The sequence below is a fragment of the Stomoxys calcitrans genome, chromosome 3, assembly GCF_963082655.1.
Source record: "Stomoxys calcitrans chromosome 3, idStoCalc2.1, whole genome shotgun sequence".
NCBI lineage: Eukaryota > Metazoa > Arthropoda > Insecta > Diptera > Muscidae > Stomoxys > Stomoxys calcitrans.
The window spans coordinates 40,232,983-40,252,107 of NC_081554.1; the positions used below are offsets into that span (position 1 = coordinate 40,232,983).

The 19,125-nt window shown below is 34.4% G+C and overlaps 2 protein-coding genes across 3 annotated transcripts in view; one reads left to right on the plus strand and one right to left on the minus strand.

The window, feature by feature from the left end:
- LOC106085990 (tyrosine-protein kinase Btk29A) overlaps window positions 1-19,125 on the minus strand; it is a 491,172-nt gene that overhangs the window by 469,049 nt on the left and 2,998 nt on the right. Inside the window, exon 1 of one of the 2 annotated variants that reach the window (XM_059364170.1) lies at window positions 3,522-3,536. The exons of the other annotated variant lie outside the window; for it this stretch is intronic. The gene's annotated coding sequence lies outside the window, so the exon portion shown is untranslated. Of the gene's footprint in view, window positions 1-3,521; window positions 3,537-19,125 lie in introns of those variants that run through there. 2 annotated transcript variants of the gene reach the window in all.
- On the plus strand, window positions 3,849-4,976 carry LOC106085995 (uncharacterized). The gene is made up of 3 exons (XM_013250489.2): window positions 3,849-4,120; window positions 4,185-4,376; window positions 4,438-4,976. The coding sequence occupies exons 1-3, from the start codon at window positions 4,037-4,039 to the stop codon at window positions 4,852-4,854; spliced, it is 693 nt and encodes a 230-aa protein (XP_013105943.1). The 5' UTR covers window positions 3,849-4,036; the 3' UTR covers window positions 4,855-4,976.

Below are 19,125 nucleotides of genomic sequence, written 5' to 3' on the forward strand. Positions count from 1 at the left end.
AAGTAATGTTCTCCATATTTGTAATCTACTGCCGAATACTTTTCATTTGAGTCCCATATTGACATGAGGGTTGGGAGGGCCCGCTGAGTACTTGGGCCCAAATTTTAATACCATAATCGTTTTCTAATCTCCAATACCTTTCATTTAATACCCTTATTGTGCCCATCGGACCACCTTCGGATATAGGTGGCGTTTTTGGGGTTAAAGGGAGGGTTCGCCTCCACCCGATATCTAAAAATTATATAGCCTATATTTCCCTCCAAATAAACATACACAATCTATGAAAATTTTAAGAAAATCGTTTCAGCCAAGTATAATATAGTCATAATGGGTCTATTGGCGTTTTTGAGGGTTGGCGTGACCCCCTATACTTCGATCTGATTTTGTATGCCATTTGAGCCCCATATTGAAATGAACGTCCAATATGTCTGTTTGGGAGAGTTTTGGGATTGGGGCGGCCCGATGGGTACTTAGGCTCAAATTTGAATACCATATTCGTATTCTACTCTCTAATACCTTTCATTTGATACCTATATTGTCCCGATCAGTCCACATTTGATTTTGGGTTGTGTTTTTGGCATAAGGGAGAGGGTCTGTCCCCCTTTCGATACCGAAAAATTATATAGCCCATGTTTCCTTCCAGAGCAACCTACACAATAAGCGAAAATTTTGAAAAAAAATCGGTTCCACCGTTTTTCAGTCTATACGGAACAAACAAACCGTGGCCCATATATCCGTGATTGGCTAATGTGCCCATTTTGGGCGTTTTTTGTAGGGGTGGGGTGACCCCCTATACTTCGCCTTGAATTTGTATGCCAGATTCGTTATATACTCCCGCATACTTTTCATTTGATACCCGTATTGTCCCGATCGGTCCACTTTAGATTTTGGGTGGTGTTTTTGGGGTAACGGCGGAGTGTCCGCCCCTTCCGTTGTCAATAAATTATAAAGCCTATTCCTAATTCCTAATCTACTCCCGAATACCTTTCATTTGAGTATCATATTGTCATGATCGTCAAATAAACCTATCTTAAGGGGTTTTGGGGCTGGAGCGGTCCCCCAGGTACTTGGACCCAACTTTTTTTATGAAATTCGTACTCTACCCTTGAATACCTTTCATTTGAATCCCATATTGTCCCGATCGGTCCACTTTTATCTTTTGGGTAGTACTTTTGGGGTAAGAGAAAGGATCCGTCCCCCTCCCGAAACCAAAAAATTATATAGCCTCTGTTTCCTTCCAGACCAACATAGACAATTTGTGAACATTTCAAGGTAATCGGTTCAGACGTTTTTGAGACTATACGGAACAAACACAAATGGAATTTTATATATAAGATCCAATAAACTGCACAATTGCACAACATAGACATTTACCCGGTCGTCAATAAAAACGACATTTATGGGCCCCAAGACCTTCAATCGGGAGATTGGTCTATATAATTTCCACGAAATTGGTTTAAAAATACGACAAGAGCTTAAATCGGAAGATTAGTCTACATGGGGGTTATATGAAGAAATATTTCCGATATAGCCAATCTTCCAATTAAATTTGCCTTTTGAAGATTGTAGTGTGATTACCACAGAAAGACGGACACCCGGAAAAAACAATTCATTAGCCATAAACGAACTTTTCTACAAGAAAGCTCCTTTCATGAAAAACATTGGAACATTTTGAACGATTAAATTGCAAGACTTTGTGACAAATAAAAAAGGGTGCATATTTTTATTGCGAAAAATATTGTCAAACAATATATGCACTGTAAAAATTTTTGTTGCCTCCAGCCTGGCGCCGTTTGGTGAAAGGTGTTTTGTTTGTGGTACGTTTTCGACCTAAAGTAAAATTTTTAAAAATTATACCTTTCCGAGCTTACAATTGCACACGATCGCGATCCTAGCAATATTGACTGCTGGCTGACTGACCATTACTTAACGATGGGCTACACTCTCTGCCAAATGGAAGAGACACTAGATAAAACGAAACGTTTAACAACCCCTATTTTGCTGTAAACACAATATTTTTAGATTAAAAGAAGTTTTGAATTTTAGCGTAGAAGCCATCCTTTACCAAAGATGAAGTTCTGAAAAGTTTAACCTTAACCGAAGTGATTTTTTCGTTATTATTAACTAATTAACAAATTAACGGCTTACGTTCAATAAAAAAATTGGTTCTGATTGAATCTTGTGTTAACCATTGAGTAGAGCAGACGTTATGATGTTTCGCTCCACAAGAATATTCCGTAACTCGTAATAAGATAGCTATTGTATTGTTGTTGTTGTAGCCACATGTCTATATGTGGCGGTGGCGATCCTCATCTAGCTACTATAGGTGAGCAAGCTCGTTCCGGTCCAAAGGACCGATCGATGTGGGAACATCAGGATAGCTGTAATAGTGTTATCCATTAAGCGGTTGATGATCTGCGTCTGTTTCCAATGGAGTGACGGATCAAAAGGCCGGGAGTAAGCTTAGAAGAGCGGTGGTGGTATCAGGCCGTAGCATGTTGTCTGCTACTGAAACCTCGACTGGTGGGGCGGCTCCAGTAGCCAACAGACAACTGGTCAGCAGAGGCTTTTGACGAACAGACCTGGCTTGAGTCTTAAAGACAAGGCCGAAGCTATTTTATCCTCTATTGACTCAAAATCTACACTTCTAATTTCGGAACCGCTAGCAGTCAGTCTAAATGCTGCGATCACCTGGAGTGCATTCCATGCCCAAAAGAACTAAGGCAATAAATAGTAATACGGGTCCATGAACATTTGCTAGATACAGCTTGGTTATGGTAATTGTCAACAAGGGTGAAAAATAGGGTTGTGTATCTAGAAACAATTGGAGTGGGATAGTCTGTATAGTGCGGAAATGCCTGGACCTCCTCCTGATCAACGTTCAATTGAAATGTGTCGTTGCACTCTAAAGGACAAGTTTGAACTATCGGGCTAAAAGGTTTTGGGTGGTGGAAACACCTCCCATTACATAGACTTAATTTGTTTGCCATATTCGTAATTCATTCCCTAAAACCTTTCATTTGAGTCGCATATTTGAGGTTGGGGCGGCCCGCTAGGTACTTATAAACAAATTTTCATACCATATTCGAATACTACTCTCCAATACCTGTCATTTGATACCCACATTGTTTTGATCGATTTGCATTTAATTTGGGGTAAGGGGTATAGTGTGCCCCCCTTCCGATATCGAAAAAATTAAATATCCTATGTTTCGTTCCAGACCAACCAACGAACACAATCTTTGAAAATTTCAAGAAAATCGATTCTGCCGTTTTTGAGTCTATACGGAACAAACAAACAAACCGAGTGCTATATAGACGTGATTGGCTAGTATGACCATTGGGGGCGTTTTTTTTTTTTGTTTCAGTTGAGCCCCATATTGATAGGAACGTTCAATTTGTCAGCTTGGAGGAGTTTTGGGGTTATGGCGACTTCCTGGGTAATTGGACCCAATTCTTAATACCATATTCCTATCTACCCTTCAATCCTATTCATATGATGCGTATTCTACAATTCAATACCTTTCATTTCATACCCATATTCTTATTGATCCACTTCTGATTTTCGGTGATGTTTTTGGGGCAACGGGGGAGGGTCCGACTCCATCCAATGTCAACAAATTATACAGAATAAATGAAAATCAAATTTCTATCAAATCTTTTACGAAATTGACATTTTGAATTTAATGACGTTCAGTTTTTTATTAAATTCTCTGAAAAATCTAATGTTTTTAAATTGTCGCTGAAAATCCAATTTCAATCAAATTAAATTTTGGTGAAATTTTTTCGAATATCAGATGTTAAAGGGTTTTTGGAAAAAAAAATATTCAATATGACGGAATTTTTGATTGTCCCTAAAATGTTATATGAAATTACATTTCTTCGAAATTTTTTATAAACTCCGTATTTTGAAAAAACATTTTCCAATTATCGAATTTGAAGAAAATGTCATAAATATTTTTATTTTCAATCAAAAGACATTCCACCCTTGATAATAGAAAAATAATTTTTTCAATACAACAATCCCTCCCTTCTCTATGTATCGCACGGTTTATCAAAAAGGCTGTTTTTCAGTCTTATACAGCGTTGGGGGACAGCCATTATCCAATTGGTCCATTCATGTAAGTAGCGCTTCTCAAGGGCCATCAATCTCACATGTTATTCATCTTCCAACATTCGTTGCAGACACAAAATGGTTATGTGAAAAGGATTATGGACGAAGACATCAAGTCGATGGTATTGGAAATAATGGGCACCAATGTATCGACCGTGTATATAAGTACGCCTCGTGAGCCCAAGAAAGAGTTAGGCATTAAGTTGCCATTTTTGGTATTGCTCATTAAGAACATGCACAAATATTTCACTTTCGAAGTAAAAGTAAGTCATTTAAAACATTTAAGGAGCACACCATAAATTTTTTTTCTTTGATTCTTTACAGATCATCGATGATCAACGTTTTGTACGTCGTTTTCGTGTTTCCAATTTTCAAAGTAAAACTTCTGTGAAACCTTTCTGTACTTGCATGCCCTTGGGCATGTCACCTGGATGGAATCAAATTCATTTCAACTTAGCTGATTTTACCCGCCGGGCATATAACACCAATTACATGGAGACTGTTCGTCTGCAGATACATGCAAATGTGCGCATAAGGAGAATTTATTTTACCGATCGTCTATACAAAGAATCAGAGCTACCCCAGGAATATCGCTTAATGAGAGAGCCAAAGACTAAAGGGTCCACAATGTGGAATGCACCACCGGCAGCCAGGCCACCTTCACCACTTTCCAATCGAGATGCTCAGACTGAGACATTTGAAATGGACGAAAATCGAGTAGAAACAATTAAAGGAGACTAGGAATTGGTAGTATTGGCAAAACTCTATTCAGTTTCAATATATTGTATAGAATAACTACGGAACAATGTCCAAAAAAAAATATTTAATTCTTCAAAATCTTATGGAAAAATTGTTATTGTTAAGACTTTATTTTTTAAAAAATTTATGAAAATTTGTCTCTTGTCAAAATCTTAAAATTTTGTCTCGAAAAAATAATTCTTTAAATATTTTCTCTTTAGAAAAATTTCTTGAAATTTTCTCTTTAGAAAAAATTTCTTGAAATTTTCTCTTTAGAAAAATTTCTTGAAATTATCTCTTTAAAAAAATTATTTAAAATTTTCTCTTTAGAAAAAATTTATTGAAATTTTCTCTTTAGAAAAAATTTCTGTCATCCATCCGCAAAAGCGGAGTAGCAATGCTTCGCACTCCGCGACTAAACCCTTGAAAAAGTGTGGACCGATACTGTAACAAAGGGCCGCACTAGTCTACGATTGAGCTCACTTTTTGGGTTAGGATATCATTCAACCTAAACTTTATTTTAAAGAAAATTTCATGAAAATTTTGCCTTTAGAGAAAATTTCATAGAGAAAATTTCTTTAGAGAAAATTTCATGGAAATTTTGACTTTAAAGAAAATTTCATGGAAATTTTATCTTTAGAGAAAATTTCATGGAAATTTTGTCATTAGAGAAAATTTCATGGAAATTTTGTCTTTAGAGAAAATTTCATGGAAATTTTGTCTTTAGAGAAAATTTCATGGAAATTTTGTCTTTAGAGAAAATTTCATGGAAATTTTGTCATTAGAGAAAATTTCATGGAAATTTTGTCTTTAGAGAAAATTTCATGGAAATTTTGTCTTTAGAGAAAATTTCATGGAAATTTTGTCTTTAGAGAAAATTTCATCGAAATTTTGTCTTTAGAGAAAATTTCATGGAAATTTTGTCTTTAGAGAAAATTTCATGGAAATTTTGTCTTTAGAGAAAATTTCATGGAAATTTTGTCTTTAGAGAAAATTTCATGGAAATTTTGTCTTTAGAGAAAATTTCATGGAAATTTTGTCTTTAGAGAAAATTTCATGGAAATTTTGTCATTAGAGAAAATTTCATGGAAATTTTGTCTTTAGAGAAAATTTCATGGAAATTTTGTCTTTAGAGAAAATTTCATGGAAATTTTGTCTTTAGAGAAAATTTCATGGAAATTTTGTCTTTAGAGAAAATTTCATGGAAATTTTGTCTTTAGAGAAAATTTCATGGAAATTCATGAAAATTTTTTCTTTAAAGAAAATTTCATGGAAATTTTTTCTTTAGAGAAAATTTCATGGAAATTTTTTCTTTAGAGAAAATTTCATGGAAATTTTTTCTTTAGAGAAAATTTCATGGAAATTTTTTCTTTAGAGAAAATTTCATGGAAATTTTTTCTTTAGAGAAAATTTCATGGAAATTTTTTCTTTAGAGAAAATTTCATGGAAATTTTTTCTTTAGAGAAAATTTCATGGAAATTTTTTCTTTAGAGAAAATTTCATGGAAATTTTGTCTTTAGAGAAAATTTCATGGAAATTTTGTCTTAAGAGAAAATTTCATGGAAATTTTGTCTTTAGAGAAAATTTCTTTGAAATTTCGTCTTTAGAGAAAATTTCTTTGAAATTTTGTCTTTAGAGAAAATTTCATGGAAATTTTGTCTTTACAGAAAATTTCATGGAAATTTTGTCTTTAGAGCAAAATTTCATGGAAATTTTGTCTTTAGAGAAAATTTCATGGAAATTTTGTCGTTAGAGAAAATTTCAAGGAAATTTTGTCTTTAGAGAAAATTTCAAGGAAATTTTGTCTTTAGAGAAAATTTCATGGAAATTTTGTCTTGAGAGAAAATTTCAAGGAAATACTGTAACAAAGGGCCGCACTAGTCTACGATTGAGCTCACTTTTTGGGTTGGGATATCATTCAACCTAAACTTTATTTTAAAGAAAATTTCATGAAAATTAAGCCTTTAGAGAAAATTTCTTTCGAGAAAATTTCATGAAAATTTTTTCTTTAGAGAAAATTTCATGGAAATTTTTTCTTTAGAGAAAATTTCATGAAAATTTTTTCTTTAGGGAAAATTTCATGAAAATTTTGTCTTTAGAGAAAATTTCATGAAAATTTTGTCTTTAGAGAAAATTTCATGGAAATTTTGTCTTAAGAGAAAATTTCATGGAAATTTTGTCTTTAGAGAAAATTTCATGGAAATTTTGTCTTTAGAGAAAATTTCATGGAAATTTTGTCTTTAGAGAAAATTTCATGGAAATTTTGTCTTTAGAGAAAATTTCATGGAAATTTTGTCTTTAGAAAAAATTTCATGGAAATTTTGTCTTTAGAAAAAATTTCATGGAAATTTTGTCTTTAGAAAAAATTTCATGGAAATTTTGTCTTTAGAAAAAATTTCATGGAAATTTTGTCTTTAGAAAAAATTTCATGGAAATTTTGTCTTTAGAAAAAATTTCATGGAAATTTTGTCTTTAGAGAAAATTTCACGGAAATTTTGTTTTTAGAGAAAATTTCATGGAAATTTTGTCTTTAGAGAAAATTTCATGGATATTTTGTCTTTAGAGAAAATTTCATGGATATTTTGTCTTTAGAGAAAATTTCATGGATATTTTGTCTTTAGAGAAAATTTCATGGATATTTTGTCTTTAGAGAAAATTTCATGGATATTTTGTCTTTAGAGAAAATTGTGTGGAAATTTTGTCTTTAGAGAAAATTTCGTGGAAATTTTGTCTTTAGAGAAAATTTCGTGGAAATTTTGTCTTTACAGAAAATTTCGTGGAAATTTTGTCTTTACAGAAAATTTCTTTGGATTGTATCGTTAGAGGAAATTTCATTGAAATTTTACCTGTAGAGGAAATTTCATTGAAATTTTGTCTTTAACAAATATTCCCAGAAGTACGAAAATTTATTTCCATCATATCCACTTAAGAAAAAATCCACTGATAAGAAAAATTCATATTCAAATTCACTCATGATTAATATAAGTTTCCAACAACACCATCAAACTTGCTCCGGATTGTCTTTGTAAAGTTTCAAATTGAACGAGTGGTCAGAAAAGGCACAATACAAAAAGGTGTGGGATTCCAAGCACATATGGTAGAGGATGTGAACAAGGATTTATTTAGCACATATGATGCAAGTGACGCATATCTGCAGAATAATCGAACCGAACAAAAACAAAAAATAAACAAACTGGAAACAAACCAAAAAGCAACAACAGAGGATGGGTTAATGAACGCTGACTGGAGGAACACTGACGGCTGACTATTCCTTTTCAAAATGAAAACAAAGTAGAACAACGAAGGCGTGATTATTTTATATGAGTACTATTATAGTGGGTAATATGCTTGGAATATTGATTAACAGTTGTACACAGAGAAAAAATGACGGAATGTTTTAATTTCACTACGTAGTGGAGTTGTTATAAAAGAGACGTTTTTACTTGTCGGAGCTGAAGCTTCATTGTAACTTCATTTGGGCTGTTATGAATGGAATTGTAAAATAATATCATATTAGTTTTGAAGAAAATAAAGATATTACATGTTTAGGAAAAAAATTGGAAAATTTTGATTTATTCGGAAATTTAACATGCTTGGGGTGGCCAACTTCTGGACCCACTATGATCCCCAATTTGGCGTACTCATTGCAAAGCACCATAACATTGAATATCATATCTGTCGCGGTACTGATGGTTGAATTTTCATTTACAATTTTATCCTTAAAAATGGTGTTCCTAGATAACCATACCGCTAGGGACTCCACGACGAATATGATTAGTATTCCGGCAGGGCAACGGAATGGAATCAAGATTTCTCACATTAACTTCCAAAGCTTGAATTATAAGATTGTTGCACTTTAATTTATGTTTGAGAATTCAGGTTTGGATGCTATTTGTGTATCAGAGACGTGGCTGAAGGGAACAACTTCCAATTCTTTCATTAATGTTGAAGGATATACGGTTTTCAGGTCTGATAGACTATAGCGATTTACATTCGCTGCAGTGTGAGGACTCTCATGTGTGCCAGATCAGGAGCTTATGATAGCATTGAGTATGGGTTTATCGAAATATCTGCTACGGAAAGGATGCTGTTCCTGTGTCTATAGGGCAAACAACATCTTTGGCATACAACCATTTTTTGAATAAGTGAAACACCTCACTATTACCTACTCGGATGTCACTATAGCAGATTATTTTTATTATTCCAATATCCTTTTGGAAACAGGTCTCGCTATGGAGATGTCTTCATTGGGTATATTACAGTCACATAAATGCCGATTCTTTTTTCGTCCAGTTCCAATACCCTTCTAGATTTGTTCTTTGTTAGTAAGATCGTGCTTCTCCAACCATGATTTGATTTTCCTATCGTACAACTTTGAAATCTATAGAAGGGATGAGTTTTATTCATATAGAGATTTCAATAGAGTGACCACGATGCCTTGCCTACTTTAATTTCTGATGATTAGGTGGATTTTTTATCTAGAAATGTGTGCGCTGGCTAGAATCGTATGGTCCCGATCAGGGTGAAGAGAATTTGTTCAAAGAATAAACCTTTTCCGTTTTCGGCAGATATTCGTGATGCTATTGTGACCCGAAACACTGGATACCGTAGATGGAAGCGTTTTAATACGCTGTCGCACTTTTGGGAGTAATATCGGTCCACCAGATTCAGTGTTAATAAGTTGATAAAATCTTCCAAAATCAACAACTTCCGCAGACGTTTCACCTCTGCGATCAGTTAAGAGAAGACATGGAAGGTCATTGACTATATTGGCCTATATAGGCATTGCTTAAAAGATTAAAAAAAATATTTTTCGCTACAGTGATGTTTAATACGTGCAATAACGCAGCTATGGCGTAGCCTATTACCATTTTTAAAAAAGGAAAAAAAATTTCAAAAAATCGCGCGATTTTCAAAAAAAAAATATATTCCAGCGTCGTTATTTTGCCACATTAAAACTATTTAAATTTTTTCCAAAAATCTCGAGATTTTAGAAAATATTTCTCGTCTTCAGCGTTTTCCCCGGATTAAAAAAAATTCTTGAAAATATTTTTCATATTTAAAAGTTTTAGCTGCGGCGACAAAAATGTTGTCTTAAAAATGGACCTGTTTAACTGTTTACTATTGAAAAAAGTAGGCTTTCTTCTTTTCCTGCAAATCCGAATTTGCCCTTGAACATTCAATTAAGGAACAGGGCCCTTCCTTCTTCTACTACTTTTTATACCCTCCACCATAAGATGGGGTATACTAATTTCGTCATTCTGTTTGTAACTCTTCGAAATATTAGTCCAAAACCCCATAAAGTATATAAATTCTTGTCACTTTTAACATGTCACTTTTAAGTCGATCTAGCCATGTCCGTGTGTCTGTCCGTCCTTTCGTCTGTCTGTCGAAAGCACGCTAACTTTCGAAGGAGTAAAACTAGCCGCTTGAAATTTTGTAAATGGGCCATATCGGTCCATGTTTTGATATAGCTGTCATATAAAACACCGGAGGCCACCGTAGCGCAGAAGTTAGCATGTCCGCCTACGAACCTGAACGCCTGGGTTCGAATCCTGGCGAGACCATCAGAAAAAAACCATTTGCGAGGTGCTATGCCATGTAAAACTTCTCTCCAAAGAGGAGTCGCACTGCGGCACGCCGTTCGAACTCGGCTATAAAAAAAGGAGGCCCCTTATCATTGAGCTTAAACTTGAATCGGATTGCACTCATTAATATGTAAGAAGTTTGCCCCTGTTCCCTAATGGAATGTTCATGGACAAAATTTGCAATTTACCATATAAACCGATCTTGGATCTTGACTTCTTGAGCCACTAGAGGCCGCAATTCCTATCCGATTTGACTGAAGTATTGCATGAAGTGTTTCGTTATGAATTCCAACTACTGTGCTAAGTATGGTTCAAATCGGCCCATAACCTGATAATAGCTGCCATATAAACCGATCTTGAATCTTGACTTCTTGAGCCTCTAGAGGGCGCAATTCCTATCCGATTTTACTGCAATTTGGCATGATGTGTTTCGTTATGACTTCCAACAACCGTGCTAAGTATGGTTCACATCGGTTCATAAACTGATATAGCTGTCATATAAACCGATCTGGGGTCTTGACATCTTGAGCCTCTAGAGGGCGCAATTCCTATCCGATTTGGCTGAAATTTGGCACGACGTGTTTAGTTATGACTTCCAACAACTATGCTAAAAATGGTTGAAATCGGTTCATAACCTGATGTAGCTATCATATTAACCGGTCTGGGATCTTAACTTAAGAGGTGGTAATTATTAACCGATTTGCCTGAAATTCTGTATAACGGCTTCTCCCATAACCTTTAACATACGTGTCAAATATGGTCTGAATCGGTGAATAGCCCTATATAAAACGATCTCCCTTTTTTTACTTCTTGAGCCCCTAAAGGGCGCAATTCTTATTCAAATTGGCTGAAATTTTACACAATGACTTCTTCTATGGTCCGCAACATTCAATATGCTTCGAATCGAACTATAACTTGATATAGCCCTAAAAGCATAGCAATTCTTATCTTTTATTCTTTGTTTGCCTAAAAAGACATACCGGGAAAAGAACTCGACAAATGCGATCAATGGTGGAGGGTATATAAGATTCGGCCCGACCGAACTTAGCCCGCTTTTACTTGTTTCTTTCAGTTTACTTTCGACTTCGTTAAACAATCTATGGAATTACACCCCAAATTGTTTTATGCGTTTATACCCCTAATGTATGCTGTACACAACAACAAAATATTTGGAGTGATTATACAAACTTTGGAGTATATTTGCATAATGATGTTTGGGGTGAAATTGTATGATGAAAATGCACTCCAAATTCTAAAAGGACATTTGATTCCTAATTAATATTGGAACACACATTGCATTTATTTTTAGGGACCATTTGTTTTAGGATCCTTTTTCATAATGCAAAAGCACCCCAAATTTTGGGTCTATTTTCATTTACAATTTGGGCGTATTTGTTAGGGGTCCACTGTCTTTGCGCCGCTTAAAAAGACAGACTAATTTTTTTGGGTGTACACAGCAATCAGAATATTTATAATAAAAACAATACCAAAGAAACACTTTGAGAACGCTCAAGATAATCATTTCAATCGCAATGTAAAATTACAAGTTTTGTTTTATCGAGGTACTAATGCACAATTTTACACTAATTTGTGATGTGACAAAAGCATCTTCCCCCACGATAATGGAAACTAATAACAATACGTCAATACTCACAGAACCGTGACAAAATTCCGCCTCTTCATTGAAAAGTTTCAACAAAATCCAATTGTCCAACAGTGTAAGTCACAGTTCTATTGTGTTACATTTGTAGATAGCGTGAATATTTACGAGTATCCTATACATTTTCCATTGGAAAAGTACAAAAATTTACTTAATACATTCATTCACTTCAAACTGCTCGTGATAACATCAACAATCGAATAATTAAGTGGAATGGAAGGTACCTCACGATTACTTAACAAAAACAAAAAATATGTAGAATTTAATATGGTAGACTTAAAAAGGTACACGCAACGAAATTTTGAATAACAAAATAGCGAAAAGGTTTGTTGAAATAACAATGTTTGTCTGTCAAAAAGGAAAAGCAGATATAAAAGCTGTTTTTTTTAGGCACATGGCTGTTGTTTTAGCAAAGATTTCACCAAGCTATATTATAAAGGGTGATTTTTTAAGAGCTATAGAAAAGTTTTTTCAAAAAACATAAAATCCAGAAAAATGTATGAAATCTTTATTTGAATCGATAGTACGACCCATATAATTTAATGTTTAAAGATTATTTCATGCAAATATTGACCGTGACTGCGTCTCAAATATTCCATCCGTTTAGTTAAATTTTGGCATACTCTGTCCAATATTTCGGCCGGCATTTCACGAATAAATGCTTCAATGTTGTCTTCCAATGCGTCAATTGAAGCGGGCTTATCTGTATACACTCATAGAAATTTGTTAGTAAAAACAGCAAAAATGTTTGCTGAAACAGCAGAAAGTCTGCTGAAAATGGGACAGTAGTAATTTGTTGCTATAACAGCAAACATTTACTGCTGTCTTTAAAAATTTACGCCTAGAATTGACAATTTTTCTTTTATATATACCAAAATGACTCATTTGTTGTTTAGAAGTTCCAAAATTTTGAAAGGATTTATTCAAATATTTTACGTTTTTGATTTAATATCAGCAGACTAATTTTTCTGGGTGTAGACCTGAGATTTGACATAGCCCCACAAAAATTAGTCTAAAGGCAATAAATCGCACGATCTGGGCAGTCAATTGAGCGGTCCCGAACATGAAATAAAATGTTCACAGAACTCGCCTCTCTATAAGTCCATTATTACGTGTGTGGCACCATCTTGTTAAAATCACATGTCGTGCAAGTAAAGCTCTTGCATTTTGGGGAAAAAAATGGATATCATCTCACGATAGCGCTCACCATTCACAGTTACGTTGCGATTCGCATCATGTTTGAAGAAGCACGGTCCATTGATGCCACCAGCCCGTCAACCGCACCAAACTGTGACTTTTTCTAGATGCATTGGTAGCTCTTGCAATGCTTCTGGCTGATATTCACTCCAAAATCGACAATTCTGTTTATTTACGTAACCATTGAGCTACGTAACCAAAAAAGAGCTACGTCATAAAATTGAAGAAGGGCGCGATGAACTCTCTTAACAGAGCACGCATTTTGATAATAAAATTCTATAATTTGCAAGCGTTATTCGTTTGTAAGACGATTCATGGTTAAATTATAGAGCAAATTGGGCGCACGGTAGCCGAGTTGGATTACCAGTGCAGGGGTCGTGGCTTCGATTCCCACCAGAAGCCTTGGTCTGTTGCTATTGTGGTATCACAATGGACCTAAAATTGTCTGAGTGAGTCTGTAAAGGACTGCCACTCTTACCTAACCTAACTTATAGACCAAACTGAAGATGTTTGACAGTGAAACAAAACACGAAACGTGCGTGAGATGTTTAAACCAGTGTTGCCAAAAAGTTACAACAATATAGACAGTTTTAATACTTTGATAATAATCCCACAAAAATTACCTCTGGCAAATTTTGAAATATTTTAAGTTGATGTGTTCCGAAGGATTTTTTACATCACCCTATCAAATACTAAATATATTAAAAGCATCTGCTGTTTAAGTATACATTTTATACTCATAGAAAAAAGATATTATACATTATAAACTCAGAGAAATTTGTTAGTAAACATTTTTTTTTTTTTGCTGTAACAGTAGCAAATCTTTTTAGTAAGAAATTTCGCTGAGTGTCAATAACTTTCCGGCATTTTAACAAAAGTAGTCCTTTAGGAAGAACAATATAGAGATGTGTGGAAGAGCATTCATTTTCAGCCAAATAAATCATTTCAGAAGTGAACCCTGTTTTAAAATAGCAAATTTTTTGTGATAACAGCAGGAACAATGCTGAAAAAGCAGAGAAATCTACTACCAACGATCGACTGACAGTATACGTTCTTATCACCAACGATTTTTCTATGAGTGTACAAGAAACCGTGCGACAGGTTTAGCCAAAAATAAATAGTTATAAATTAATAACCTCAATAAAATAATAACCTCAAAGAATTTTGTTAAAAAAAAAACAATTGAAAGCGTGCTAAGTTCGACCTGACCGAATCTTATATACCCTCCACCCTTGATCGCATTTGTCAAGTTCTTTGCCTGATATCTTTTTATAGGCAAATAAAAGAAAATAGATAAGAATTGCTTTGGTATTGGAGCTATGTCAAGTTATAAACATATTGGGGCCATACTTGGTTTGGCTGTTAGAGACCAAAGTAGAAGTCATAGTGCAAAATTTCAGCCAAATCGTATAATCGTAAAATCGGGAAAGCTCTTTATATTGAAGCTATATCAGGTTATGGACCGATTCAGACCATTTTTAGCAATTTATTTGTTGAAGGTCATAGAAGAAGTCGTTGTACGAAATTTCAGCCAAGTCGGATGTTAATTGCGCCCTCTGTAGGCTCACAAAGTATAATCATGAGATCGTTTTATATGGGAGTTATATCATATTAGGAATTGATTTTGATCTAACTTGGCACAGTTGTTGGAAGTCAAAACAAATCACTTCGTGTAAAATTTTAGCCAAATCGGATAATAATTGCGCCCTCTAGCGGCTCAAGAAGTCAAGATCCGAGATGGGTTTATATGGGGGATATATCAGATTTAGCACCGATTCGGAGCATAGTTTGCACAGTTGTTGGAAGTCAAAACAAAACACTTCGTGAAAAATGTCAGCCAAATCGGCTGACATTCAACCAGAAATGAGCCTCATCGCTGAACAAAATTTGTCAAAATTTGAACACATTTCGAACCGAACACTGATTTTGGTAATAAAATTGAATGATTTGCAAGCGTTGCTCGTTAGTAAGTCTATTCATGATGAAATGTCAAAGCATACTGAGCATCTTTCTCTTTGACACCATGTCTGAAATCCCACGTGATCTGTCAAATACTAATGCATGAAAATCCTAACCTCAAAAAAATCACCCTTTAATTGCGACCTCTAGCGGCTTATATGGGAGCTGAATCCGGTTATTAACCGATTTGGACCACAATTAGCACAGATGTTGGAAGTCATAACAGAACACCTTATGCAAAATTTCAGATCGGTTAAGAATTGCGCCCTCTAAAGGCATAAGAAGTCAAGATCCGGGATTGGTTTATATGGCATGGACCAATATAGCCCATTTAGAATCCCAACTGACCTACAGAAATAGAAAATATTTATACAAAATTTAAAGCGTCTAGTTTTATTCGTTTGAAAGCTAAATCGACTGAAAATGTGAAGACGGTCTTAGATCAATATTTTGATGCGATGAAATGACAAGTTTAACATTGTTTGGCTTTGTTATACAATAGAACCAACAAATTGTAATTAAATTAATTTGGGGCCCAATTGTTTGGAGCCCACTGTCATGGCGATTGTGTTGTACGCGGAGGTGGCAGCCCTCCCCGATGAAGAACTTCATCAATATTTCGTAGCTGCCGTTTGTTCCAAACCGTTTAAATATTTATGTTGTATATTTTTCTTATAATTTTAATAATCGCTTGGTTTGGCTAAAGTAATTTTTTTGGCTGGCAAGCAAAAACATTAACAGAATGTCTTGCTCAAAAACCAAAGAAAATAAAAACATAATTCTTATAAAGACAAAAATGTTTATATGACAAATGGCGACTAGCCTTAAATATTTCACAAGCTGGTTTGAAAATGCAACTGTAAGTAAGTTTGCTATTCGAATACAACTTGTATTTTTGCTTTCAAAGGAATGGTATTTCCGGAGATTGACAAATGTATACGAAATCGAAATGAGGTGTCCAGTAACAAAATTTTAGGTGGTTGGTTTTTGTGAGATAAGAGAGCAATAAGGGTAATTCATGACAAAGTAAAATTTATTTCTAGCTCATGTTTTATCTATATTCGTATCTACTTAGTTTAACACAAACACTTGTTAGTTTAACACAAATAAAAAAATTATCAATAATCGCGCGACTTATTGAAAATATTTTTAAATTATTAAAATTATTTTTTTTTAATTTTTTGAAATAAATTAGAAATCTTCACAATAGAAAAATGTTTTTAAAAATTCGTGGGATTTGTTTTTAATTTTTTTCCAATTATTTTGATTAAAGCAAAAAGCGGCACCGGAAAAATATATATTTGAAACCCGCACGTTTTTTTTTTTTGTGAAGCGAAAAGCACCGCTTGTGCAATATATTTCCAAAAATCGGGCAATTTTTTTAAATATTTCTCGTTATTTTGAAAAATTACAAAAAACGCTATTTTTTGAAAAAAAGCAAAAGGTATTTTCAAAAATCGCTCGAATTTTCGAAAGTTTTTTGAAATAGTTAAAAAAAGCAAAAAGTGCAGCATACAAAAAATGTATGCAAAAACCGCGCGATTTGTTGGAAATATTTGTATGTTTTTTGAAGATGCAAAAATCCCGGTTTGCGAAATATGTTTCCAAAAATCTCGCTACTTTTCGAAAATATTTTTAAATTAAAAAAAGGAGGAAATAGGCATTAAGTTCGGCCGGGCCGAACTTCGGTTACCCACCACCTCGGGTATATATGTAAAACCTTTTTCGTCACAATCCGGTGAAAATTGGATAGCTTATGCGTCCAAATTCGGCACAGACGTTGATTGGTCTACTAAATATTGTATTGCCCAAAAAGTAATTGCGGATTTTTCATATAGTCGGCGTTGACAAATTTTTTCACAGCTTGTGACTCTGTAATTGCATTCTTTCTTCTGTCAGTTATCAGCTGTTACTTTTAGCTTGCTTTAGAAAAAAAGTGTAAAAAAATGTATATTTGATTAAAGTTCATTCTAAGTTTTATTAAAAATGCATTTACTTTCTTTTAAAAAATCCGCAATTACTTTTTGGGCAACCCAATATAAGTCACTCTTGAATTTGTATTTCAAATTTCAACAAAATCGGGTAATAAATAAAGCTTTTATGAGCTTCAGACCCTTAATCGGCAGATAGGTCTATATGACAGCTATATCTAAATACAGTCCGATCCGAACCATATTTGGGACGGATGTCGGGAGACGTAAAGCTACCCACTGTTTCAAAATTCAGTGATATCGGATAAAAAAAAGCATTTATGGGCTTCAGACCCTTCCTCGGCAGATCGGTCTACATGGCAACTATATCTAAATAATGTCCGACATCAACTACATTAAGCTCGGATATCGGGAGGCTCAAAACAACTCACTATATCATATTTCTGCGAAATCGGGTAATAATTAAAACTTTTATGGGTTTCAGACCCTTTATCGGCAGATCGGCATGTATGGCAGCTTTATCTAAATATAGACCAATCTCATCCATATTTAGATCAGATGTTGGGAGACCTAAAGCTACCCACTATTTCAAATTTCAGTGATATCGGATAAAAAATAAAGCATTTATGGGCTTCAGACCCTTTATCGGCAGATCGGTCTATATGACAACTATATCTAAGTATAGTCCGACATCAGCCATATTAAGCTTGGACATCGGGAGGCTCAAAACAACTCACTATATCAAATTTGTGCGAAATCGGATAATAATTAAAGCTTTTATGGGCTTCAGACCCTTTATCGGCTGATCGGCATGTATGGCAGCTTTATCTAAATATAGTCCGATCTCATCCATATTTAGGTCAGATGTTGGGAGGCTTAAATTAACCCACTGTTTAAAATTTTAGCGAAATCGGGTAATAAATAAAGCTTTTATGGGCTTGAGACCCTTTATCGGCAGATCGGTCTATATGACAGCTAAATCTAAATATAGTCCGATCTCAACCATATTTGGTTCCTATGTTGGGAGGCGTAAAACTACTCATTGCTTCTAATTTCAACAAAATCGGTTAAAAAATAAAGTTTTTATGGGCTTCAGACGGGAGATCGGTCTATATAGCAGCTATATCCAAATATGGTCCGATATGACCCGTTCAAGAACTTAACCAGCGTGCATCAAATTTGTGCCAAATTTCAGCTCATTTTTCAATTTTTTAAGGCTGTAGAGTGATTACAACAGACGGACGGACAGACTGATAGAAGGACAGGCACAATAACATCGTTAAATCGTCTTAGAATTTTACGGCGGTCCGAAATATATATACTTTGTAGGGTCAGAAATTAATATTTCGATGTGTTACAAACGAATGAATAAATGAATATACCCCTATCCTACGGTGGTAGGTATAAAAACACAAACAGAAAGCGCCGCAGTTTTTTATGACATGGGGGAGTTGCAGACGTTCGAACATCCTTTGTGTCATTGCCACGCAGTTGACATAGGATTATTGGTGAACACTTCTTACCGTGCCTTGATTCCCTCCAGGAATTTACCACTTTTGTCATGCTGGATTGCTGTAGAAGCTAGAAGTGCTCTGCCGCAGGCTCATAATATTTTCAAAAAACCCCTGCTGCGGTATTGCAATTTGTATTTTTTTAATTTTCAATTTTTTTGTAAAAGGCAGAAAAATATTTTCGAAATTTTTTTTTTTAAATTTCAAAGTCGATCTTGGAATATTTTTTTTCAAATTGATGGTGTATAATAAAACATGTAGCCATGTTATAAAAAATTTATTTATTTGTTAGGTTTCATTTTTTTGATACTCCTTATTTAAATTTAAGGAATTTTTATTTTTGTTGTATAATAAAATACATGTGAACCCCAAAAATGCGAAATTAGACCCAAAAGTAAAATCAAAATGTCTCCCTACGAAAATCGCGA

What these genes read in the sequence shown, in the direction of transcription:
- LOC106085995 (XM_013250489.2), top strand. Translation starts at nt 4,037, where the DNA reads ATGTATCGCACGGTTTATCAAAAAGGCTGTTTTTCAGTCTTATACAGC. An exon ending in TATCCAATTGGTCCATTCAT is followed by an intron (nt 4,121 to 4,184) that starts GTAAGTAGCGCT and finishes CATTCGTTGCAG; the next exon opens with ACACAAAATGGTTATGTGAA. An exon ending in ATTTCACTTTCGAAGTAAAA is followed by an intron (nt 4,377 to 4,437) that starts GTAAGTCATTTA and finishes GATTCTTTACAG; the next exon opens with ATCATCGATGATCAACGTTT.